The sequence below is a fragment of the Arabidopsis lyrata genome, assembly GCF_000004255.2.
Source record: "Arabidopsis lyrata subsp. lyrata unplaced genomic scaffold ARALYscaffold_7, whole genome shotgun sequence".
In the NCBI taxonomy this organism is placed as follows: domain Eukaryota; kingdom Viridiplantae; phylum Streptophyta; class Magnoliopsida; order Brassicales; family Brassicaceae; genus Arabidopsis; species Arabidopsis lyrata.
The window spans coordinates 5483738-5509512 of NW_003302549.1; the positions used below are offsets into that span (position 1 = coordinate 5483738).

The window sequence follows — 25775 nt, forward strand, 5'->3', positions numbered from 1 at the left end:
ACCGATCCATGATCCATAAAATTATGATATACTCCTACTAGTTATTATGCTATACCAAACAGATTTAGTAAATTTGAAATGGTATCTTTGTTTCAATCTTAAAGATTATATACCCAAAAAAAAAGTTATCGTAAGGAAAATAAACTAATAGAAAAAGAGATTGAATCTAAATCCTACATTAAATTGGATTCTCTTCTATATTAATCTAGGATATGTTACTATCATGATTATTAAAACTTCCATATATGTATAATACGTAACTTAATATATAGTAACATATCCTAGAATAATATAGAAGATAATCTAATTTTATTAAAGAAAAACCTATTATATTTCTCTATATATATTAGTGAAGGATTTTGAGTACTATTCACTATTCAGTTCTATCAGCAAATACCGGAAAATAAACAATACAAAACAAAAAATGGCTTCATCAGGGAAAGGGAAATGTGTCTTCCTCGTATTCGTATGCATGGTTGTTCTTCTCACACCAAGTATGCCACAAAAACATTTATATTTTTTTCTGTTTAATTATATATCAATTTATTCGTATATATTGAATTATAACCAATATAGTAAGATTCATGTGTTAACACTTAACAGTAACTAGCAAACCGGATATAGATTATTCGTATGATATTTTATTGAAGTTTTATAGATCATTTATTTAATATATTTATTCGTATGATATTTTATTGAAGTTTTATAGATCATTTATTATAATATATGATTTTCTACTTTTCTCATAAAATTAATCTAGTAATTAAATGACTTATATATAAACAACTACAACAAAAATCTATCATTATGAAAAATACACAAAATAAGAGAGAAAGTTATGACAAGTTTTTTTTTATTAGTACTTTTGTTTTTTGTTTTTTTATCTGCCAAAATCAACATGATACATATAGCAAGAAATTTTCAAAAAAGCAAAAATATGTTTTTACCATATATCCAACTTCCCATTTCTCAGACAAGGCAACAATACATCTTCACCGCTTGCTGAATTCTAAAAATAAAGGCCATCAGTTATTGTTGTCCAAACACGTACAATTCTTCCAACCGCATCTATGGAACAAAATTACATCATTCCAAAACACGTTTACATTCATATGACCAACATCTTTGCTCATATAACACCAAAACAAAGTTGAGTGAAGCATATTTTCTCTGAAGTTCCAAAAAAATCTACCTCTAAACCAGTGGCGGAGGCAATAAAGAAACATGGGGTCATTTGACACCCATCAAATTAAAATTTTTAGCTTACGTTTGTTAAAATAATTATTTGACACATGTCCAAGAATGCTATTGACACCCCTCTCAAATATTATTGACCCCTTTAAAAAAAAAATTAAAATAGAAATATGACATTAATTTTAGGAATTATCTATAGTTTAATTGAGATTCAACATTACCGTTGTGCCTTTTTACCAAACTGTTGGGCTTTAACTAAGTTTTTTTTTATATTGATTTTGTTGTTTGAAACTTAATTATAAGGATGCATCTTTAAAAGAGAAATTTGTATTGACATTTTTAATAATAAAATTAATAATATATATAAAAAATTATGACCCCATGACTAATTTTTCTGGTTCCGCCTTTGCCTTAAACCGCAGACTAATTTTACTTAGATTTACCATAGATGAAAAGAATTTCACCAGTGGTCAAATTGTTAACAACCGGACTTACCACCCAAAAATCTTCAGGGTACTATGATGTCTCTAAGTGGTGGTGCCGCCAACTAAGAGCATCTCCAACAGCAGTGTCTTGAATAGTATCTGAAGATTAAAAAAATAAAAAATAATTAAAATGTAGGAAAGAGAGTAGACATAGTTTCTGGTTTGAGAAATTTTGAGAAAATGTATCTCTACTTGTCTTTATATTATTGGCCAAATTCTCTCTTTAATTATAATTTATAATTTAAATAAATAACTTATTTATTATAAAATGATTAAAATAATATTTTTGAGACACCTATACAGTGTATGAAGGATGGAGATGGTCTAAGACATGATCTTGATATGTTAGGGCTAGAGAAAAGAAAATTGTGAAGAGAAATTGTTTGATATAATTTATACTTTTTTTTTGGGCAAGCAAAAACTTTAGGAAGAATTTTGTTTTGTTACTTCTTTTTATAGTGGAAGAGTGAAACGGTAAGTGACGTTTAATTAAATATTGATGTTATTACACTGCATTAATATGCTGCAAATCATTTACGTAATCGCTGGTTAATTAGAATTGTAGCTGAAAGGTTGGTCACATTTTATGCTCTTATTTGCAATAATCTTTTCCAAAATATATTGTATTCAGTTTTGTCTCTTCATAAACTACTTACCTAAGGAAAATAATATTATCAATTTAATTAAATCTTAAAACAAAAGAGTAGTTGACCAGAAAAAAATATCTGAAAATAATAAGTCCATAACAAATAATCAAAGCTATAGAATATTATGACTCTCATCAGTCAATAACATATCCTACCATGTATAGCATATAAATAAATATTAATCCATATATTCTGAGACATGATATATAGTAAACTACTCTATATATTTATATATAGTGAAAGGTTTTGAACTATTCAATCGATTTAATAAGCAGAAAAAAAAAACAATTAAAAAAAAAAGCAAATCAAAATGACTTCATCAAGCAAATGTATTTTCTTTGCGTTTTTGTGTTTGGCTGCTCTCTTGACTCCATGTATGCAAAAATTAAATTAATTCTCTATTCATATAGTTGAACATGTGATATGCGGATTTTTGTCACAGGACATTGGGATATTGTATTGTAACAAACCAAAAGAGACTTATGTTTTAATGTGATTCTCTGTATGATTTAAATATCATTTACTAATTCTTTTTCCAAAATATAAACTCAGATCTTGCGGAAGCTGAAGATAGGAGCAAACTGATTCCCATAGGTCCTTGTTCGAAGATTCCGAACTGCAACCAAACATGCATTGAATCACAATTTCTAGGCGGAAAATGCATCAAATGGTATCCGGATTCCACAAAAGAAACATGTGCTTGTTTGGTAAAACCTTCTATAACACCTGTTTAAGATGGAGTATAACAAATTTACGGGTGTTAGACTGTATTCAACAAAAATGTAGCAAAAAAAAATTCTATAATATATTACTTTATGATAAATTTATGGATGCAAAACTTTTAATAAAAAAAAAAAAAAAAAACTTAGCTTTATCCAGATAGCAAATGCATTCTGATTTATAGTTTAATAGAAATGTAGACCATTATAAGAACATATTCTGCAACAAATAAGTTGAATTGATGAAACTTTACGATGGAAACCATTTTTGTATAATCACAAACTTTTTAAAAAATAATCTAAAATGATTTAATTTTCACCTGACCCAGTGTTTGTTATGTACTCATCATATCCCAACCCACACATTTGTATTCAAGAGAGATAGAGAGCAGTAAATGCACAAAACCTACCTCACGAACAGTATTTTGAATTGCTATGTTCTGTAATAAATACAAAGTTTGACTGTTTGTTTCCTTTTAAATTGGAACTCACTTATTTCGACTTTACTATTTTCACCTAACCACCCTAAACACCTTTTTACGAAAGTTTTACATTACTCGATCGTAAAATGTCATGTAAAAAATGCTATGTTAAGTGGCTTTATTACTTATTAGTATTTTTTTTGGGTTAATTTATTACTTCTTAATTACATCTAACAAATGTCATATAAAAAAACGAGAAAACTCAATTACATCATGGGTTTAAAGTTTAAACTGTTTACATTGTTTTTAAGTTTACTCATTTGCTTCTTCTTTTTTTTCCCGTCACTCATTTGTTTCTTAAACCTATTTCTTTTGTATTTAGTCGAACTTTAATTAAGTCGAGCCTCGAGTAGGTTCGATACACATTTATGTAGAGAGGTTATTAGTACTAGAAAATCTATAAATAGAGCTCATAATAATAACGAAAAGTAATCATAGATGTTGCATTAACTCATTTAGTGAAACACTCGAAAAAAGTCAAAGTAGAATTTGAAAATAGACCAAGCCATCACACGACAAGACACTAGACTGATTCAAACATACGTTAAATATAGTAACTTAAGACGCACGTTAAACAGCTAATGATAATACCAAAGTTTAAAACCCTAAAAAGATATGATAAATTATTATTATGACATCATCTTAAGCTAGACCTGGCTTAAGGACCGTATGACGCCTTAAAACCACAGTAACAACTCAAGGGAAATGAACTCCTCCGGTACTTCCTCCACCGGTTCCGGCACCAATTCCACTTCCACCACCTAAGCCACCGCCTAATCCACTGCCTACTCCACCGCCCAAACCAGCTCCTAAGCCCCCACCAAGACCGCCAAATCCCCCATAACCAAGATTACCTCCGGGACCAGATACACCTCCACCGACGCCACCGAATGGCAAACCATTGTCTCCAACGCCGGAATATCCGCCACCATATCCGAGGTAGTTCTTCTGGTCAGAGAGGCCTACTGGGACGTTTCTTGCACCACAAGCTAAAGCTGCTGCTAGGGCAAAAACCAAGAAGATAGTGAAAAACCACTTCGCCATAGTCAAGAACGGTAATTTTGATTTAAAAAGAAATAGAAAGTAGATAAGATTTAAGTTGATTATGTTTGTTGCCTTGCCCAAAATCTGGGAGATACGTTGGGTCCTTTTAAAGGCCGAGAGAGACCACATGCAATAAAATCGACCGGTGTAGATAGTTAATGCCAATTGTAAATGCTATAACCAAACGCTCTGATATCAACTTTAAGTTTATATTTACTTTCAGAAAAAGAACTGGTTGTGACGCGGTAACTAACGTTCCGCTCCTGCTGTTCAACAAGTTGTTGAGCTGGTCAAACAATGTTGTTAAAATGTTAAACGATATATTAGAATGGTAATAGTTCTAATTTTGTTAGTGTATAATAGAGTTTGATCAATGATTGACAAAAATTTCATAGGCTCTTTTTTGTAACGAAGAAAAAAAGGCTCCTGTTTTACAATGTTGAAAGCTAACGTAACTTCAGCTTCAAAAGAGGCTTCTCATAGGAACTACACATTTACCTATTGGCTATTGCTATTGGTGGTTGTAACTAAATTTCTATCATTCATGGAAATAAAATCCAATGGTTACATACAGAACCGTGCCTACTTTAACATAGGTCGTCTAAGGTGATTTAAAGAAAAATTCTCGAAAAGATAAATTCAGTTTACAAACAATGTTCGGCGGAAAGATTATTTTATCTTAATTTTGTTTTAACATTTCATTTTACTTTAATTAGTTTATATCTTTGAAGATATCCTCGGAGACTTTTGTTGGAACTAAAAAGAAAACATTTTACAATGGAAATGGTTTCCCAAGTGAAAGTGGCAAATTTGTTTTTCGAAAACAGACACTACTAGACCAATATTTCTTACATTATATATGTCTATATAATGTTTTCTTTGTCAACATGTCTATATATTATATATACAATATATCAATACACACCGATACGAATATAATTATATATTTATACTGCATTCATGAAATAATTGTAATCCATGTTTCATGGGCCTTGTATAGTTTGAACTTCCACCGTATAGACCCTTTTACAAAACAGATAAATCAATACATTATTACCTGCATTATTATAGAATACTACACCGACGATTTTCAAGAATGTCTAATAATTAAGTAGTCTGTTGATAACTTGATATTGAAACAGTATTGCATTTTTTTTTTTCTATCTGTGAAACTGTTTGAACAAAATTCAGTTAGATTAAGTTAGGAAAAAAATACAAAATTTTAACAATATTTGTTGTGCACTGTCCACAACATGTATTAAACTGCTTAAATATAACACTTTCACGTATAGGATTAGTTTTGTTAACCTAATCTCGTTTATAATGATTGGCACAAAAACAAAATCTTTCATATATGATATATAATGGTGTCTGGTTAATTTCAAGATTTTTTTTTCATGATAACTTTTACAGATGAGGTTAAGTTTGCTGCATGCAAAATTGCAAATAATTTAATATCTTGGAGCACAAGCAAGTAACACGAAAAAAAAAAACACTATTTATTGATAACACAAGTTATTAATACTAACAAACAGCATAACAAAAAAAGAAGAAGAAAAGAAACATATAGTATAGAAAACAAACAACGACTTAGACATAAACATCGATAAAAGAACTTAAAACATAATAATTATGAACCTTTCGACCGATCTTTGTTTATAGAAAGAAAAAAAAAAAACAAACGTTTAACATCAATGGTGTGGAATTACGCCACCGCAATCGCTTCCACCGCCAACTCCACCCAAACCACCAACACCGCCTATACCGCCTAGACCACCTGCACCGCCTAGTCCACCGATACCACTACCAATACCAGGGTCACCACCAATTCCACCTACTCCATGACCAAGACCTGAACCACCACCTAGACCACCTAGACCGCCAAGACCACCTACACCACCGCCAAGACCTCCTGCACCACCGCCTAGACCACCAATTCCGCCGCCTACACCGCCAACAGGAAAAACTCCGGCAACACCACCAACTCCACCGGCAACACCACCAAGACCAGCTCCAACACCACCGGCTCCACCGACACCAGCGAACGCCCCAAAGGTCTTTTGGTCGTCAAGACCAGCTCCGACATTCTTGGCTGGAACCGGTCTTGTTGCGGTGACTGCTTGAGCCACCATGAAAGCAACGAGGAACACGGATAAACACCTAGTTGCCATCTCTTCTCTTTTTGTAACTTAACTCTAGTGTTTTTGTTTAATGGAGAGAGTAGTGAAGAGTGTTAAGTACTTGGCGAGGTTTATATAGAAGAGTGAAGGGTTAAAATTAGGGTTAGGGAGTGACAGATGGATAAGTTATAAATGAATGTTGGACCATCTCATCTCCTATATGTTCGATGCAGATCCCTCCACGTCAGGATTTACATTTTACTTCTCTTATGAATACATAAAATTAAAATCCATTTTGTTCTCTTGTAAATCACTGACATTAGTTAGAAGTTAATTTCGACATGATATATGCATGTTGTAATGTTCTGTTGTCTTCTATATGTCTATAAATTTATTCGGTAAGTTTCTGGCTTATGGATTAATTCATCGGTTACTGTCTCTAAGTCTCTAACTCGTCGCGTCGATGGATTGTTGGTGGTAGGTAGGGTACAAAATGGACTGGAGATTATAATGAGATCAATTCAACAGATAAAAAGTAGTCAAAACTTTTTTTCATGAAATTTTGATCCTATTAGTTTTTTTTCTTTTAAAATAAAAAATTTAGAGTTAAGAGATGTAAAGTTCATTCACTTGCCTCACTATTTTTGGTCAAGTAAAAAAATGGCGCTCATGGGAATTTACCTTCCAAAAGACTCGACAAACATTTTGTTTCTCCATATTGATACACATACGTATTTTTCCGTCAGTTCACGTACGTAGAGTAGTATACTTCAAATTAAAATGCTCAAAATCAGTATTCATAATCCAAAACTCTATACACGTTTGACTAAAAGTATAGAAATAAACCGAAAATGTAAGTATAAATAGCACCTTATTAATGTACATATATGTATACAATACAATTGCAATAAATGAGAGCATGCTGAGCATGTGGCTGCGCCCAAAGGCCAAAGTTAGTAGAGCATGTAAATGCATTAAATTGACAGGTTGGGAGACAACAAGATTAATATGGAGATTAAAAAAATCTTTCAAATCCATAAAGTAAGCAGTATTTCTCGAGAAATAATGATGTAATTAATATTAATACAAAATTCGAAGCCTCGTAAGTTAATTGGTGATTCCTTAAGAAAATTGTTTGCTAAGGAAGAAGATGAGGAAAACAAATCAGATGTGATTTGGGTAGGAGGCAAGAGTAGTGATATTTTTATTTGAGTTCTACAATAGTCGAGTAGATGTATAAGTATAAATTGATCTATGTCAATTTTGTTCTTTGATACATAAGAGATCAACAATCTTGTTTAGAGTTTATATATATGTCGATCGGTTTTCAAATGTATTCTTAGTTTTTACTTCTGAACAAAATAAGAATCAACTAATTAAGACTCATTAAAATTTTGCATATCGTGAATCTTTCTTCAAAACCGCCTACCGTGCAACGACCTGACCATATTAAACATAACAAGTTTAAATGAATGGTACTATTTCCAAGATTAGAGTTTTTCTTTATTTATAAGTGAAAATACGAAATTTTTATATCAAAATTACAAATTAGTATTGTGAAACTGGAAGGATTCGAAGTGATTGTCTTATTTTGTAGCTCATTCATCACAAGTACTTAAGTATACACACTCCATGTTCAAAATCTTGTTGAACGAGTCGAGATATCTAAGTTATTCATAACTAATACTGAACTATATATACACACCCTAAAACCTGGAGTATAAATTGTCACTGGAAATTAAATGATCACGAGATTTCGATTAGAAGCAATATTATTCTATCCAAGGCATTATATGCATCTCTGCGATATTAAGAATGACAGCTGAAGCCAGTGAAAATAGTTGTTCGTTGGGCCTTTCTTGTAGTTCACTTATTTCACCCTATTAATGCTATTTTGTCCTCATATCAAAACATATTCATATGGAGTACTATAGAGTATAGACTCTCTCTTCTCTTGGGATTATACTATGAAGCTTCAACTTTAAATAGTACTTTGCATATATACTGTGGTACAGCTAAGAGGATATTATAATTGGGTTGATGATATTTAGTTTTTACTTTAATAAAATGAGATAATTTTTGTTGTAAATAATTGAATTAAGAAGATGGGCCCATTCATGGGCTCAAAATACTTCTGGATGTATGTAGTCTCAAATGGTTTGAAGTTTGAGTAGTACCATAACCGGTATAAGTTGAAAATACCGGTTATATCAATACGTCCTTGTTGCCTACAAGATTTGGATATGCTTATGAATAAAAATGACGAAACAACAAGTTAGGAAAGAGATATCGATCACGTTACATATGTGTAAACTCCTGATTTATCAAAGGGCCCAATTATAACAAAAAAACCAGATCTTTATCCAATTTTGTCACTCACCGAACGCTAAAGTTTTCATTTTTCAATCTCATCACAGAGAAAAACTAATAGCTATGGCGAAGAAGATTGGAGTGACGATGGATGTTGGGAACGATGGTGTTGCTGTCATCACCATTTCTAATCCTCCTGTTAACTCTTTGGCCAGTCCAAGTATATAAAAAGCTTAAATTTTTATATGAGATTGATTAGATCATGAACGATTTTTTTTATCTGGAATTGATTTGGTTTAAGCTGATTTTGATCTTGTTTGGTGGTTTTATCATTCTCAGTTATTTCTGGGTTGAAGGAGAAGTTTCGAGACGCCAATCAAAGGAATGATGTTAAGGCCATCGTATTGACTGGTAAATTTTTGTTTAGATTTCTCATGTTTTGAAGGATTTTATTCGATCTTGTAGCTAGAGATTGTAAAATTGTAAGCTAATGTATTGAAGGGGTTTGAAAGTTTAATCCTTTTTCTTATCCTAGTTTGTTGTTGCTTATGGTGTTTGAATAATTGTGTCATTTCAGGGAACAATGGAAGATTTTCGGGTGGTTTCGATATCAATGTCTTCCAGCAAGTTCATAAGACTGGTAAAAGTTTCTTCTGTTGTAAGTATTTTTTTATATAGTGTAACATATTGGTGTCATGGGTTTTGGGAATCTTGTTTCTTTGCAGGGGATTTATCGCTTATGCCTGAAGTATCTGTTGAGCTTGTGTGTAACCTGATGGAAGGTATTTTAGCTTCATTTTAGTTTCAGATTATTTATTCTTTCAAGGTTGATGTATTTCTCAATAAGATGGACTGAAACCATCGCACGATGTGATGCTGTTATCTGGTTATCACAGACTCTAGGAAGCCGCTTGTTGCTGCAGTTGAAGGATTAGCTCTTGGTGGTGGTTTGGAACTCGCAATGGTGGGATTTTTTAGTTTGTTTCCCTTTGTGCTTTCTTAAGTGTCTTTTAATTTTCTTATCTAATTGTGTTGATTTTTCTGTCTCTTACTCACTTGAAATTCTTTAGGCGTGTCATGCCCGTGTTGCTGCTCCGAAAGCTCAACTAGGCTTACCAGAATTGACTCTTGGAGTGATTCCAGGTTTTGGAGGTATGGATTTGTTTTTTCAGCTAAGTCTTCTTTTAAATTAATGCGATACTTTTTTCGGCTAGTTATTGTTTATCATGGAAATGTAAATAATTAAGCTAATTGTGTCTATGAAGGAACCCAACGTCTTCCAAGGCTAGTAGGCCTTGCAAAAGCAACGGATATGATACTGGTAAGGATGACATTTTCCGCAGTTACCAACAGTTTTATTACCATGTTTTCGAAAAATAATTTACTTGGCTGGAAACTTCTGCTAAACCAATGCTGGTATTTTGGTAGCTTTCGAAGTCAATATCGTCAGAAGAGGGGCAAAAACTGGGTCTTATTGATGCCTTGGTGCCACCTGGAGATGTGTTGAGCACGTCCAGAAAGTGGGCTCTAGATATTGCAGATGGACGTAAACCCTTTTTGCGCTCACTGCACAGGACCGACAAAATTGGTTCTTTATCTGAAGCTCGTGCTATATTAAAGAATTCAAGACAGCTAGCCAAGAAGGTAGCCCCAAATATGCCTCAGCACCATGCTTGCATTGAGGTGATTGAAGAAGGAATCGTCCATGGAGGATATAGTGGGGTTCTTAAGGTATCTTAAGGATTTGACGTTTACTGTATTTCTCACTTTTACTGAATTTCTTCAATAGCTTTGACATATATCATTTACTGCTCGTTGGTGCTCATTCGACTTTTTTAATTAGGGAATCATGACTGCTTTGTTTCACGAAAATTTATCCATTCCTTACGTTGATTACTTGCGATAATTTTCTAATTGGCTATGTACCTAAACTCTTTGATTCGCAGGAAGCAGAAGTTTTCAAGCAACTAGTACTGTCAGACACTGCAAAGGGTCTTGTTCATGTTTTCTTCGCACAACGTGCAACATCAAAAGTGAGATTGGCATATGTTGTGTTTGTCTGTCCTAGTACTTCTAGTTTTCACATTCAGTGTTCATCCTGAACATATCTTAGTGTTCATCCTAAGCATATCTTAAAACACTTTTCAGGTGCCTAATGTAACTGACGTTGGATTGAAACCGAGGCCGATAAAAAAAGTTGCAGTTATTGGTGGAGGTCTGATGGGTTCTGGCATCACTACGGCTCTACTTCTAAGCAATATAAGAGTTGTGCTTAAAGAAATAAATTCAGAATACCTTATGAAGGGAACAAAATCAGTTGAAGGTTATTATCTTATCCATAACATATTCAGTTGCTAATTTATAGAAGTATCTATCTTGGTCACATACCAAAAAATTGAACTGTTATCTACGTTGAGCCAGCCCAAAATCGTTCTTCGTAAAAATTGGTTGCAGAATAAAAAGGTTCTCTTAGATGAAGTGTTATATATGGTAGTATGCAGCCCTAAGAAATTAGAAAAGTGTACAGACACTTCAGTGAGTTGTTTTAAGCCGAAAGAAGCATCCATAGCATATGATGGAATTTATGATTTATTACTATTCCTGTTACAGTGAGTAGATGCAATAAAGTTAGTTTTTTCTTGTGACAGCAAATATCAAAGGCTTGGTATCTAGGGGGAAACTGACACAAGATAAAGCAGGAAAGGCCCTCTCTTTGTTCAAGGGAGTACTCGACTACACAGAATTCAAAGATGTGGACATGGTCATAGAGGTCTGCCTTCAATTTTAGTTATCTGCTTTGGTGTTATTTGTCATTCTCTTTTGTTTCAACTTTCATGTACATCCAAATCTAGATAGTTCGAAGAGAGGGACAACTAGTATATATGTCTTCTTACTATTAGGCCTTGCTCCTGGTATCATTTTCAGGCAGTGATTGAAAACATTCAGTTGAAACAAAACATATTCAAAGAAATCGAAAAGGTTTGTTCACCCCATTGCATTTTGGCGAGTAATACATCTACTATCGACCTCGACGTAATTGGGGAAAAGACTAACTCAAAAGATCGCATTGTTGGCGCACATTTCTTCAGGTCATTCTGTGTTTCCAATGCCTCAAGATTTTTATGCTTTTTTCCTATTTTTAATATAATTTACAAAGGTTTGTCTTTTTATAGCCCGGCCCATCTGATGACCCTTCTCGAGATTGTTCGTTCAAAGAATACTTCTGCTCAGGTGATTTTGGATCTCATGGCGGTTGGAAAGGCCATAAAGAAAGTTCCCGTGGTGGTTGGAAACTGCATAGGCTTTGCAGTGAATAGGACATTCTTTCCGTATACACAAGCTGCACATATGTTGGCCAATCTAGGTGTTGACTTGTTCAGAATTGACAGCGTGATTACCTCTTTCGGCTTGCCGTTGGGCCCTTTCCAGTAAGTCTCTCCCTCTAAATTTTGTTACCTACGATTTTGTGTGTGTCCTTATGTGTGCCTGTGTGTGTATGTGTTGCTGTATGGCTATCTCAGCAACTGAAGAAAGCTTTATTTTTTTGGATGACTCACTTCTCAGGCTTGGTGATTTGGCTGGACACGGGATTGGATTAGCAGTTGGGCCGATATATGCCAAGGTCTATGGTGACCGCATGTTCAGATCTCCAATGACCGAGCTTCTTCTTAAGAGCGGGCGAAATGGTATTTCATTGCTCTTACCTTATGAAATTCCTAATGTGTCCACTTTTAACATTTGTGGCTTCAGGAAAAATCAACGGGAAAGGATACTATATATACGAAAAGGGAAGCAAACCAAAACCCGATCCATCAGTGCTTTCAATTGTTGAGGAATCGAGGAAACTGACCAATATAATGCCTGGTGGGAAGGTAAATAGAAAAAGAGGTCTTACGAAATATAAGTAGTGCTTTGGTATTTTTAAATTAATGCAGTATTGTCCTTCATTTGCAGCCTATATCAGTATCTGACAAAGAAATTGTAGAGATGATCTTATTCCCTGTGGTTAACGAGGCATGCCGTGTCCTAGATGAAGGAGTTGTGATCCGAGCCTCAGACTTGGACATTGCGTCAGTCCTTGGAATGAGTTTTCCTTCTTACCGGTGAGGATTCTAAGTCATAATCTCCATCAAGCAAAAGGAAGCTTTTTTTGAAATTCTGGAAATTCCTTGCCTCTGATCATTTACTAACATTCACAATATCCACAAACTTTTTCCTTTCTTTTGTTTGTCACAAAGATTTTTGGTGATGATCATTTCTTGTGTTAAGCAATTTTTTTTACCCGTTGCAGTGGGGGAATTGTTTTCTGGGCAGACACAGTTGGACCAAAGTACATATATGAAAGGCTCAAGAGATTGTCGGAGACTTACGGCAGCTTTTTCAAACCGTCGAGGTATCTGGAGGAAAGAGCAATGAATGGAATGCTTTTGGTAAAGTTTCTCAACTTTCTTTTACATTTTATGTTGTGGCAAGAAAACACAGTACCAACCAAGTTCTCTCTAATTGACAAATCGATTTATATGAGAATAAAATTTAGGTTTGATTCATCTGCTGCAAGGGACCTGTTAACATTAGATTTTGGGTTTAACATGAACTATGTAGAACTGTTTTTGTAGTTTGGCTAGAACAAAAAATTTCTGCGTAAACAATTGATGGTAATTACTAGATCTAAGAAGTAAATGTTTCCAAGCTTACGAATGCAGTACTAGTTCGGTTATAGTCGATTTATCCATGATGAAACCTTCGGTTTTGGGTGCAGAGTGAATCGAAATCGTCGAGGTCTCGATTGTGAAGCGTTTGAACAAGCTTATGCAGGAGAGGCTGAAGGTGTTAGTCAAATGAGAATAAATCAGTCTCTCTTATTGTTTCAAAGTTAATTGCTATTAAGGTGTTTGTTGTTAACACTTAAAAGAAACAAATTTTATGCTCTTAATAAATGTTTGTAGTGATGTCATTGTCATTCTCATATATAAGAACATATTGGAATTACTAACCCCAAAGTATTATGATTTGTTCTAGTCAGGAAGAAAATATAGAGAAATTTACATCTTTAACCAAATTAGGGATGTATTATATATTACTTTCAAATCCTACAGAAGCTGATTGAGAAACATCTCAGATCATCATAATCAGACACAGTAAACAAGGATGTTCCACAGCTAAACCATCAACAGAAAAAGTAATACTGAACACCAAAAAACTAACAAAAAGCTCGTGTAGTAGAAGAAACAAAGCTCTCCAAAATCTACAACAGCCACAGGGGCTTTAAAGAGGAGACTTTATAAGAAAAGAAAGAGAAAAGTGAGAAGAAAGCTTAAGGACACAATAAAAGCTTGTGTCTATTACTCTCTCTCATCACTTGCCAATGCGCTGAAGCCGCAACAACCGCCAGTGAGAAAGAAAAATTATGGTGGCATGACCTGATAAATAGGGCAGTCGTGAGGCAGATTTCAGCTTGTTCTCTCTGGTAAGTTATTATCTGTCCTAAGTAGAGTATAATCTATCTGATTCAGGGGTCTTTCTTCTCTGATAAAGCTGGAGGTTTATGAAGATGATGAGTGTTTGTCGCAGCTGCTGCTGCTGCTGATGCTGATGTTGTGTTTATCAGCTGCATAGGCTGCGGTTTGTTGAGTGTAGGTTGAGAATTGGTTCGCGAAGCTCCATTCACAATTGGTACTTGCTGTTGAACCCCATTCTCGGTTTTCACAGTCGCGGTTGCAGATGGCTGTATGTGCATTCTTGCTAAAGATAAACACTTTGATTCTGCAATTCAACAAACTTAACTAACTTTAGAGACGAAAGTTTTTTGATGAAATGTGTGTGAAACACGAAATTTTTACCTTTTATTTCTGCGTAAGAGATAAGTCGACTAAGGCAGTCTCTGAATTTGGTTAATACCAGTCTCTCCTGCTCTGCGTAAATCTCTGACTGGCCCTGTGAGTTCGTTCTGCGGCCACCGGGGTCGACTGCACCATTAGGCGAAGGTGCTGCCACCATAAAGATAGTGTCTTGTTCATCGCACATCAAAGCCAAAGTTGCTGGAGATAGTGGATTCCCTTTCGAGGCATCAGCACCATCTGAATTGGATTCCTCTGCTCCAGACTTATCAGCTTGATTCCCATCAGTTGCAACCATCTCCATATCAGCTGCATCATTATCGCCTTGGGGCTGATCTTGTGCAGAAGAAGCTAAAGAAGTTTCTGTTTGATCTTCCACACGATTTTCTATTTCATTTCTTTTATCTGAGAAGATTTTAAAGGAAGATCAGTGAATAGTACACAGAGCTAGAACCTCATCAATACAGAGTTTTAACTCAAAGTCTCACCTGTTGATGTCTTTGCTGCTTCTCCAGCTACAGCGACTAAAACAGAGCAAAGTGCTCTAACATCATGCGGTTGGATTATATCTGCTAAAAGGGACCTTCAAAAATTAAAACATACAAGTCAGTTTTACACAGCTCTTGGATCAAGCTAAATAACTTGTGAACACCAGAACTTTCACCTATATACAAACTTTGATGGAGCTGACGATGCATTGCCACCAGCACGAGAAACAGGTGACGGAGATGAGCCTGAGGTTGGTCCACTAGCTCTTCCACTATTTACCTAAATACAAATAAGAAGATTTCACTTCACTAAGCCAACAGCAAGACAAAGAGTTATTTTCAGTTCTATAAATGGTTACCAAAAAGCATATATATGCTAAAATGGTAAATTGGAACCTGTGGAAACTGGCCAAGTCTAGATGAATCTTTGGTTGCTTGGTTGAACAAAATCTCTTGGCCTTTCCTTCTCTTAGGTGCTGGAGAAGGAGCAAAGCCGGAGGAACCAACAGCTCCAGTAATGGCTGCATTTGCTGCCTGTTGAAGATAAGCCATGTGGTTGGCATGTTCACCATGAAACAGAGCTTGTCTCTCTTCACTTCCTTCAAAGTTTTTGCAATCCAAGCATTTGCAGTTCTCAGAACAAAGAATGTTTGCTTGAAAGCACTCACAATACTTCTTAAGGCATCCCGATTTCTTGCAGTGGCATCCTTTGTTATGTTTCCCTAACAACACAACTTCACCAATATCCTCCTACAAAGACAAATCAACAGTTTAAACATCCCACAATAACTTAGAAGTTTAAAGAACTCTCCCACAATCTAAAACAAGTTTATCGGGTCACGTACCCTTTTATCCCGCACACCATGTGGACTGCTAGCAATTTTAGGCCTGAACGCAAATGGATTCCGCTCCAGAGTTGCTTCCACAGCTTCTCGTCTTGCAGGTTCATTATCAACATTGTTGAAACAATTTACACAGTTACAACCGTCACAATATGTTCCGGATGCAAAGCATTCACAGTACCTGACAAGATAGCGCACAAATTCACAATTAACAACAAAAATTGGTAAACTCAAAAAAGCAGAAAAAAGGAAAAATATGAACATGCAATCACACAAACATGTCACCAGGAAACTAAATAAACTACAACATAACAAAGTTTGAAGAATGCGAAGACTTACAGTTTCAAGCAGCGTGAGTGTTTACAGTTACACTGCTTCTTCTTCTGAGGAGTTCCATCTCTACCTTCCACAATAGGCCTTGGACCTCTAGCTTTTGGAGATTCCGGTTTTCTGCAAAAAAAGAGAAGAAAATTTTGAAATTGTCATAAAACCTTCGTTAAGCTTAATCCAATTAGTTTCACCAATTCATCTAAAAGGATAAAACTTTAAACCAATTTCATCATCCCAAATGAAACATGTACAAACTCAATTGAGTTAAGATTACGCATGACTACAATTTCCCAACCCAAACACCCAAAGTTTGAATTTTTCATCAAATGAAGCTCAATTGATAAAACTTACGGATGCCTGATTGGCGCGTTAAGGATTTGTGATTGTGACGGCGGATTTGACGTCGTCGCCATTGGTAACGTCGGTCGTACCTGACCGATTGCAATGGTCACACCCGGCCGTATCGTCGAAGGGATGGAGCTAGTAACGACGGGTTTCACCGCCGTAGCTACGACGGTAGGAGCCGCTGCTTTAGACAGTGATTGTTCATCAGAGCCACCAGTGAAGTCAAGCTGTCTTGCTGGCTTCTTCGTCGGAAAACCCTCTTCAACACCGTCCTTTTTTGGCGGGAATTCGCCTCCTCCGCCGTCTTCACCCATCTCAAAGACTTTCGAATCTTGAATTTTTCAAAAAAAAAAAAACCCAGAAATTTTCCGTTGTTCCCACAGTACCGCGAAAATAACGAGAAATTCCCACAAATCAGCTAAGAAAATCCAGATCCGAATCTCGCCGGAGCGAGAAAATCACAAACCGATTCGGCGGCTGTTAAGAAAAGCTCAAAAACTGAGACTTTGAATTTGATCCGCGTGATTAGAGAGAGAGAGAGAAAGGGATAAGCTTTAAAGAGAATTGAGAATTAGGGTTCTGTCGAGTTTTAGCTCTTGAAGAAGAAGAAGAAGAAGCCCTCAGAGGAATTTGGTAAAATTAAAAACGAAAAATTAAAAGCAAAAAATACTTTCGGTTTTGTTCTTCTTCTTCTCTCACACCATCTCTCCTCCTCCCTCTCTCTAACATGTTTTGAAATTTCAATTTTCTGGATTATATTCGACGGTTAGATTTGCGTGGTAATCTCATCGTACGGTTCTCGTTAGATACGATGATCCAACGATGTCAATTCATAAGTGCTTTAGGTTTTGTTCTCTTTCCACCGTCCGATCTACGCGGAGCTAAATACCCAAAAAGCCCTTTTAATATGCGTGTATTTAGATTTCAGCGAATAGGAAACTGACACGTAGATAGACCACTCGTGAACTCATAGTACTACTACGCACCTTCTCATTTCTCAAGCGGAAGCCGAAACGAAAGGGGTCTTTGAAGAAGAAGCGTATTTTTATTTTTGCCCCGAAACTTTCTTTAATTACGAAAGAGCACCAAAATTGCTTTTCATTTTCTTTGGTTTTTGCACTAATGGCACAAAAGTTTTCAAAATTAGAAGAAAGAATCTAAGGTGTAATACAAGGTCACATTTGATTTCCGGGAAAATTTTAACTGTCTAAACCAAATTCCAAAGACATGCACGGTTTTTGCATCAGTAAGAGTTTCCCATTCTGCCTCTCCCGCCACGCCCATCATCTCGTCTTCCATTGTCAAAGTTACTGTCACGGCGGTAATCTCTGTGCAGCATTGGACCGCCGCCTCCTCTCAATGACGGTGGTGGACCATCTCTCAATGGCGGTGGTGGAACATCTCTCAATGGCGGTGATCTGCTCCTCTCTCTTGAAAGTCGCCCCCATCTGCCACCACGAGGTGGAGGATGCGGTGGACTGAGAGGTGGTCGTCTGTCGTAATGAGGTTTTGGGAGAAGCTCTGTATGGGCCCAGTCAGACGCTATTCTTCTGCTAGGAGGGTACTCATGGTCTGAGTAATGCGGACGGTCTCGTTCTCTGTCTCTCCATGTGGGATGGTCATGCCTTGAGGGCGGGTAGTCTCTGGGCCAGCCACGTGTAGGAGATCTGTAGCCATTAAAGTCTCTTCTTGGGGAGAGATTCATGGGAGGAGGAGGAAGACGAGGCAGTGGAGGACTATTAGCCGGTGCATAACGATGCCTCTTGCATTTGTTGCAGGACTCGCGTCTCGCAAAGTTCAAGTTTCTGCATCTGTATTCATGACAAAACAAAACATACGAGATTTTTGAAACTTCTGTAGATTGTGAGATATGGATAACAAACTTCTGTAGAATAGCCAAGGATACTTACAATGGATCTAGACAGTACCAATCTCCATCTCTTGGTTGCACCTTTGGGATATTATTTCTGCTCATGCCATCGCTTCCATATGCAGGTTCAGGCCCATCTAAACCTCTTCCATAAGGACGAGCACCAGCTCCACCTCTAGCATAAGGTGGTGAATAGTCTCTGTGTCTCCCAGATGCTTCCCTTCTGCTGCTGAACTCACGGCCTCGAGGTTTAACGCCTGAATGATTAAGATCAGAGCTATGCCGGTGATCTTCATATCCACGACGGCCTGGTGAGTTAGAACTTGCCCGAGTTCTATGCCCTACACACACACACATTAGTATATATAAGCAGACAGCAAAGCTCAAAACAGTGGAGCACTGACACTATGAAATTACAAGTCCGTTGGTGTCAGCATTCTCAGTGCATGTACAAACAATTTTCACTAAGCAGTAAGCACTGAACAGGGAATGTTGATATGCATCTGTAGCAATGTAAAATCTCAACAATACCCTAAGTGTCACTAAACTCTTAAATATACATTCCATAAAGCATCTGTAGCAAATGAGATTCTGGATCATCAACAGACCCAGAAAAACAGAAACTTGACCCAAACCATTCCGGCTAAACATTTCTTCTACAAGACCAGACCTAAGTACTTACACACAAGATACATTTGCAACTTACACAGCATTGTTATTGTGGCGTTATATAATAAAAGTATAAGAGAGTATTATCACTATATAAATGCTCACGACATAACTACACACGATTGCCCTCATCGTAATCACAAGTCAAAGGATAGAGAAAACATTGATTACGAGGTACACAATCACAAACATTTGTAATGAAAGAAACAAGTGATGCCTACTTAAGTTCTGTTCTTCCGTTTCCCCAATTTCAGAAATCGAAACCAATAACGAGAAGAGAAACTCAGCAGAAAAGATGACTGGAATGTTTAGAAGAGATACGAACCACCATTGTCACCCTTATACCGATCCGAGCGAGTATATGAAGGCCTGTCACGAGAAACTTCTCCGGGCTCATAGTCTCCGGCGGCGGCGGCGACGTTGCGGCCGTCTTCTCCGTCGTTGCTTCCGGAGGGTCGTACGACGAGACTGCTGATGTGAGGCGGATGATGCTGCGTCGTCTGATTTTTTTCAGTCGACCCCATTTCTTCCTCTCCGATTGTGTCAAAACTCACTCCTGGAATCTCTCGATGTCCGTTTCAGAAAAAAACCCTAGGGGAAGACTTGGCGATAGATGCTGATAACTGTTATTAATTTATCTTTTGGTCTATGAACTTTTGTCTAATTTTCAAAATTGCCCCTTAGGTTTTTATATTAACATATTGGACTAGTATAGGTCAATCTATCGTGGTTCTGATTTTCTTCATTTTATAGTAAACAAACAGTACACATTTCTGGAAGAATCAGACTCTGTTATGATTTTTGTGTGAGCTATTTTTGGTATATATGATATCAGTTTGATTATGTAATTTTGGTTAAGTGAAAAGAAATTATCTTTAGCAAAAACTCGATGACAAATAGGATTGGCTTTATTCCATGGTCTCATTATTGAAGGGTTGCTCTCATTCACCACTGACGACAATAAGCAGATAAATACAAGATCAATTATAGAAACTGTGAAGCAATACAGAATCCTAGGATGCAAAACTCGAGTAAATATAGATTTTTATTCTTTTTCATTGTTATTTCAGATGAAAAATAGGGTAAAGCTTGGCCTGGGCAACAAAAAACTAGCTCTTTAGCTATAGCTAAAGGCTAACACGAACTTCCGATTGTAAATGTTACCATTTTCTATACGAGAAAGGGAGAGAGAGCGAGGAACAACACACAACACAATTTTGACAAAGTAGGCGAATTCAGGGAAAGTTGGAAGGATCAAGATGCTCAACCATATACCCCGCCAATGTAACCGATCTGACAAGGAGAGATAAACACATAAAACTGAGATCAGTGAGAGAAACAAGGCACAGAAAACAGAGTTGTGAGAGAATAAAGTAACAAACAAATTTCAAAAGTTTTGCCGCCATTGTTCCCTAAACAATCTATGTCCTAACAAAAAGTTAACAGTTTTCTTAGCGGTATACTGTAACAAGATCTTCAGACAACAATGATTGGTTGCATCAATCAAAATCTAAAGCAAACACATGTCAGGTTTTGGTAAATACTCATGTCTATGAAGAAAAAAGAGGCAAGACGATATGACTGATTTATGTGTTTAAGCGAGCCAGAGCTTTTGAATACGTACCTTAAATACCAGGGTCAGGGGAATTCTATTGTAAATCCACTACTGGTAGGCTTTACATTCATGGGTCCAAAGCCGTCAAAATCAGAATCTGAATCCATTGTTCTGTAATCATTCCACATTCGTGGAGAATCCTCATCTGGCCAATTCCTTGTCGGAGGCACATAGAGCTCTGAAACTGGAACTGGAAGAGGCTCTTCGATGAAATATTTGTCATTCAGCATCTCCATAGCAGTAGCTCTACTAGCTGGATCATAACAGATAAGCTTCTTGAGCAGCGATATCACATCCCCTGAATGGTTGGGAAGACAACCTTCTATACCAAGAGGAGATTCTACTTTAGCAAATGAGATAGATTTGTAGTCTGGAAGATCGACACAACCAGGCCAGACCTCTTCATTTAAATTTCCCAGCACATTGGTCACTCTGCTGATCTGATCAATATCTGAAATTCCTGGGAACAAAGGCTCAAGAGACAAGAGTTCTGCAAACACACAACCAAGCGACCACAGATCAACCTCTAACCCATACATCGTAGATCCATAGAGCAGTTCTGGTGGCCTAAACCATCGGGTTCCCACACAAGATGTCATCAAACCTTGTGTATCCTCCACTGCTTCATCAGCATCATAAGAAAAAGAGTTCCTACCAAGATCATCATCCATTTCACTAACAGTGCACGTTGCAAGACAAGATATATCTCCATCATGCACATTCGAGTCCTTATCAGTATCATCTCTAACAACCTGTTTAGCCTTGAGCTCTTCCACCTGTCGGAAGTATTCGTCTTTACTCATCGCTACCTGTTCCTGACCATCAGACCCTTGCCGAGGTGAGTTCTCATAATCAGGAATAACTTCTGGTGGTTCTGTGCTGCTTTCTCCATCATTTTCTTCCAGTTTATAAACCTGTTGGTTTTCATCTGAAGCTACAATATCCGGCTCCATGAGTATCCTAGCCTGTAAACAAGCCAAGAAGCCAACACACATTTACACACTAAATGATAACACTAGCTAATGAAATAACAAACAATCAGTAACATTTCATAATCACCTGACCAAAATCAGCAAGCTTAAGCACTCCATCATCAGAAATCAACATATTCCCAGGCTTTAAATCTCTATGTACAATCAAATTCCTATGACAAGCATCAACACCGGTTAAAATCTGAATCATCCATCTCTTAATCTCCCCAACAGAGAATCCATCTCCTCCTTCTACCTTCTTCTTCCTCTTAGCATCACGGATCACCGCAGCGAGATCTGACCTAAGAAACTCGAGTACAAGCACAGCGTTCTCGTCCTCACGCCAGAAGTATTCGTGCATAACAACGACGTTAGGATGTCCATTGAGGATGGTGAGCGCGTCAATTTCTCGAAACGCAGACTGGTAATCGAAAATCTCCTTGAGCGCCACGATGAGTCCGTCGGAGAGACGGCGAGCTCTGTAAACATCGGCGTAAGCACCGGATCCGACTCGCTCGAAGATCTCGTACTTGGCGATTATCTCCGGCCGGGTATGGATACTCCAGCTGCTCGCCGGTTGTTTATCCATCTCCTTAAAACGGCGTCGTTTTCTTACGGATTTTTCCTGATGATGATGATATTAAAACATAACGCTAACGAATTCTCCAGTTTAAAATCCCGTTCCCATGTTGTTATGACTAAAATGCCCTTGCAAGTCTTATTTTGCTTTGTAATTGAGTGAAAATTGGGGACCAATTATCTAATTTATTTGTAGTATATTTATATTTATGAACATTGTGTACATTTTCGCATAATTGAACGCTATTATATGGAGATGGTCATTTCAATTTATTTTGTTAGATCCTGATTTGTCAAATTAGTAGAACTTTTGAGATCTATGATTTTTTTGTTCTGCTCGTTTACTAGTAAGTTAGTTTTCAGTTTGATTTCTTTCAGTTCTGATAGATTTTTACAAGACTTTTGGTTAAATTTCTGTTTAATCTGGTTTTAGTGCATGATCAAAAAGAACAGAATTAAAGAATTCCAAATTTGCTAATCCAAAACTTGTTAACAAGAGAAGAATGTTACAGAATTTGCAAATCTACACAACCAAAAACAGAGAAAGGAGCTTCTTCACATACAAATAAGAGAACCAACAGCTCCCTTATCTTCACAGTTGGAGAGTTTCAACCTAAGAACCAGAAAAAAAAATACAACCATAGAAAGAGAGTCACAATGTTGTTGAGACTTGTGTTGTGCCTTAAGCCGCGGTGCAACCTCCACAGACAATACTCCTGCAGATTTTTGAGAGGTGGAATTGGTTAACTTTTTACTGCAATCTCTTCACATAGTACAAATATAGATACAATCTTTTAAAAGCGCTTACGCAATGGAGCAACCGGATCTTCTATGTTTCTTCTTCCTCCTTGTGACCTCCTTCCTCCTTGGAGGCTGAAGAACCACCTTGATCGCTGTGTCGAAAACTGCTTTCACATTCTACAACATATCAAAAGCAAAGTCATCACAAGATTCTAACATTTTCACCAAAGCATTACTATTTGAGTCAGGGAACTTACTTGTTGAGTCTTGGAACTGCACTCGATATAAGCAGCTGCACCAATTTGCTTCCTCAGTTCCTCTCCCTATATCCACAAGTCATAAGCTTGAGAAAGCGTTTCAAGTCTAAAAGATTCATTTTCAAAACGAAACCTATAGCGAGATTACACATATATACCTGAGTAGATGTAATGACATTGGTGTGATCCGCGAGGTATCCCTTATCATCTCGGAGATCTTAAGAACACCAAGACGTAATGTTATTAGCCAAGAGGAATTCAAAAGAGATATATAACACAAAAAAATCTGCAAAACAAAACCCACCTAGCTTTGTACCAACAAGAACTATAGGAACATTTGGGGCAAACCGACGAAGTTCAGGCATCCACTGTCAAAAACAACAATCATATTCAAAACACATATACACAAATCAACATCCACCACATTCACTATCTAAATCTATTCCAGTACAAGGAGGATTCAAAACATTTACCTTCTTTAGTACATTCTCGTAACTTGCCTTGCTAATTAGCGAAAAGGCTAAGACAAAGATATCAGCTCCTCTGTAACTCAATGGTCTCAACCTACTGTAATCTTCTTGACCTAAAGACACCAACAGAACAACAAACCCACAATTAAATGAATGAGAGCTTCAAAAGCTAGAAGACTCTAAATCATCAATTTCAATTCTTTGGCTCATTTGGTTTCAACATTGAAATTAGACATTTTGGTTTTACCTGCAGTGTCCCATAGCCCTAAATTCACGATTTGTCCATCCACAGCTACATTGGCACTGAAATTGTCGAACACAGTCGGTATATAATCCTGTCAAACATAAACAAATAACAAGAATAATGAATCATACATCAGAGGAAACCCTAGATACTCGAAATCAATTTTAAGCTAAACCCATTTGTGAACCCCAAGGACCCAGATGAAATCTCTTAAACCCAGTAAGAAAAATCAAAGCTTGACAATGGAAAATGAAAGCTTAAGAGTCTTAAAGAAACGATCTTTAAAGAAAACTCACGGTAGGAAACTTGTTGCTAGTGTAACAGATAAGCATACATGTCTTCCCGACAGCTCCATCTCCAACAGTAACACATTTTATGAACTTGGAAGCGCTCATTATCTTAGTCCAAGAACCAAATTCAAAACCCAGAAGTTTAAGGAACTAAAGAAGAAGAAGAAGATGAGTGGTGAAGAAGACTAGAAATGAGCTTGCAGTGAGTATCAACTGCGGCGACAACAAAAAGAGTGTAAATCTCGAAATGTTTTCTCAAAAACCAATAGAAGAAAATTAAATTGAAATGTGTGTTTTCTAGAGAGTCGAGACAGAGAGAGAGTTACTTAAATGTGTCGGATTCTCTCAGGTTCGTAAAATAAGTCAAAGTCTTTAAAAGCGCAACATTATTGTCCCTCTCAATAAATTTCAAAAATTTACAAAACCCACTCTTTCTATCTAAAAGTTGAAAAACACGTATCGACCGTTGTAAGATACGACGTCGTTTCAACTTTTGTCCTCTTTTTGATGTCCAGCTATGCGTTTTGGTGTTTTGTCTCGGGAGTTTCATGTTTCTTCTTCTCCTTTGGATATACATCTTGAGCCCTTCAAGGAAATTTATATATTTGAGCCATTTTTATTTTTAAAACTATATACATTTCATACGCAATGTTTACATTCAAATTTGAAATTGGTGACACTAACGAGTCAATAATATTGTGGGCCAATTTTAAATGACATTTTGGATTATATTCATGAAGTAATTCATAGTTGGTAATATGCAGGCTATGACTCGGTCCATATCAAACAGCAGGCCCATTGTTGTTTCAAATATAAATGGTAAAAGTTTTGATCAAAAGGAAAAAAATGGTAAAGTCATCCAAAGCCTTCTTAAACCCCTCATACGCTTGATTCTGTAAGCTATTAGGAAATTTTGAAGAAGGTGATAGCTTCAAGAGGTCTTCTTAAGTGTGGTATTTCAGAAAACAAAACTAATGTATCGTGTATTATACTCCCTCTGTTTCATAATATAAGTCGTTTTGGAGAAAAAATTTTGTTTCACAATATAAGTCATTTTCAAATTCCTATGCAAATTATATATTATTTTAATATTTTATAATTATTTATATTATGCAGTCTCTATTGTGATTGGCTAAACTTTTTAAAAGTAGATCTTTTTAATCTGCGTGCTTAAAGCTAAAACGACTTATATTATGAAACGGAGGGAGTATGTCTTATATTTTAAC

At 36.4% G+C, this 25775-nt stretch overlaps 8 protein-coding genes across 10 annotated transcripts; 2 read left to right on the forward strand and 6 right to left on the reverse strand.

The window, feature by feature from the left end:
• Positions 1-2558: 2558 nt before the first annotated feature.
• LOC9305528 (putative defensin-like protein 31) lies at positions 2559-3170 on the forward strand. The gene is made up of 2 exons (XM_002867381.2): positions 2559-2700; positions 2879-3170. The coding sequence occupies exons 1-2, from the start codon at positions 2637-2639 to the stop codon at positions 3058-3060; spliced, it is 246 nt and encodes an 81-aa protein (XP_002867427.1). The 5' UTR covers positions 2559-2636; the 3' UTR covers positions 3061-3170.
• A 773-nt stretch (positions 3171-3943) lies between these two features.
• On the reverse strand, positions 3944-4700 carry LOC9303500 (glycine-rich protein 5). Its single transcript, XM_002869411.2, has one exon. It carries the CDS (start codon positions 4698-4700, stop codon positions 4224-4226), a length of 477 nt encoding a protein of 158 aa, XP_002869457.2. The 3' UTR covers positions 3944-4223.
• A 1346-nt stretch (positions 4701-6046) lies between these two features.
• LOC9305529 (glycine-rich protein 23) lies at positions 6047-6842 on the reverse strand. The gene has a single exon (XM_021016386.1). It carries the CDS (start codon positions 6740-6742, stop codon positions 6263-6265), a length of 480 nt encoding a protein of 159 aa, XP_020872045.1. The 5' UTR covers positions 6743-6842; the 3' UTR covers positions 6047-6262.
• A 2084-nt stretch (positions 6843-8926) lies between these two features.
• On the forward strand, positions 8927-13955 carry LOC9305530 (peroxisomal fatty acid beta-oxidation multifunctional protein AIM1). Of its 2 annotated transcripts, XM_021019123.1 has the most exons (19): positions 8927-8999; positions 9109-9221; positions 9341-9412; positions 9579-9641; positions 9727-9783; positions 9898-9965; positions 10072-10153; positions 10267-10322; positions 10430-10732; positions 10948-11034; positions 11150-11324; positions 11650-11771; positions 11927-12090; positions 12175-12429; positions 12566-12687; positions 12752-12873; positions 12956-13104; positions 13293-13431; positions 13761-13955. In XM_021019123.1, the coding sequence occupies exons 2-19, from the start codon at positions 9125-9127 to the stop codon at positions 13791-13793; spliced, it is 2166 nt and encodes a 721-aa protein (XP_020874782.1). In that variant the 5' UTR covers positions 8927-8999; positions 9109-9124; the 3' UTR covers positions 13794-13955. The 2 variants fall into 2 exon arrangements, with proteins under 2 accessions (XP_020874782.1, XP_020874781.1); XM_021019122.1 differs by having other exon boundaries at positions 8987-9221.
• A 95-nt stretch (positions 13956-14050) lies between these two features.
• On the reverse strand, positions 14051-17508 carry LOC9303501 (protein tesmin/TSO1-like CXC 5). The gene is made up of 8 exons (XM_021019124.1): positions 16850-17508; positions 16508-16618; positions 16172-16349; positions 15723-16076; positions 15503-15606; positions 15327-15421; positions 14842-15243; positions 14051-14764 (listed from the first exon to the last, which is right to left on the reverse strand). Exons 1-8 carry the CDS (start codon positions 17155-17157, stop codon positions 14511-14513), a joined length of 1806 nt encoding a protein of 601 aa, XP_020874783.1. The 5' UTR covers positions 17158-17508; the 3' UTR covers positions 14051-14510.
• A 402-nt stretch (positions 17509-17910) lies between these two features.
• On the reverse strand, positions 17911-20162 carry LOC9305531. 2 transcript variants are annotated; one of them, XM_021019126.1, is made up of 5 exons: positions 19708-20162; positions 19535-19615; positions 19384-19464; positions 18754-19054; positions 17911-18654 (listed from the first exon to the last, which is right to left on the reverse strand). In XM_021019126.1, exons 1-5 carry the CDS (start codon positions 19904-19906, stop codon positions 18087-18089), a joined length of 1230 nt encoding a protein of 409 aa, XP_020874785.1. In that variant the 5' UTR covers positions 19907-20162; the 3' UTR covers positions 17911-18086. The 2 variants fall into 2 exon arrangements, with proteins under 2 accessions (XP_020874785.1, XP_002869460.1); XM_002869414.2 differs by lacking the exons at positions 19384-19464; positions 19535-19615 and having other exon boundaries at positions 19708-20151.
• A 144-nt stretch (positions 20163-20306) lies between these two features.
• Positions 20307-22639, reverse strand: LOC9305532 (cyclin-dependent kinase F-1). The gene is made up of 3 exons (XM_021019125.1): positions 22057-22639; positions 21007-21962; positions 20307-20675 (listed from the first exon to the last, which is right to left on the reverse strand). Exons 1-2 carry the CDS (start codon positions 22555-22557, stop codon positions 21021-21023), a joined length of 1443 nt encoding a protein of 480 aa, XP_020874784.1. The 5' UTR covers positions 22558-22639; the 3' UTR covers positions 20307-20675; positions 21007-21020.
• A 366-nt stretch (positions 22640-23005) lies between these two features.
• On the reverse strand, positions 23006-24992 carry LOC9305533 (rac-like GTP-binding protein ARAC7). Its single transcript, XM_002869416.2, has 8 exons — positions 24556-24992; positions 24263-24350; positions 24019-24128; positions 23850-23913; positions 23704-23762; positions 23546-23611; positions 23356-23465; positions 23006-23263 (listed from the first exon to the last, which is right to left on the reverse strand). Exons 1-8 carry the CDS (start codon positions 24652-24654, stop codon positions 23230-23232), a joined length of 630 nt encoding a protein of 209 aa, XP_002869462.1. The 5' UTR covers positions 24655-24992; the 3' UTR covers positions 23006-23229.
• Positions 24993-25775: the final 783 nt, after the last annotated feature.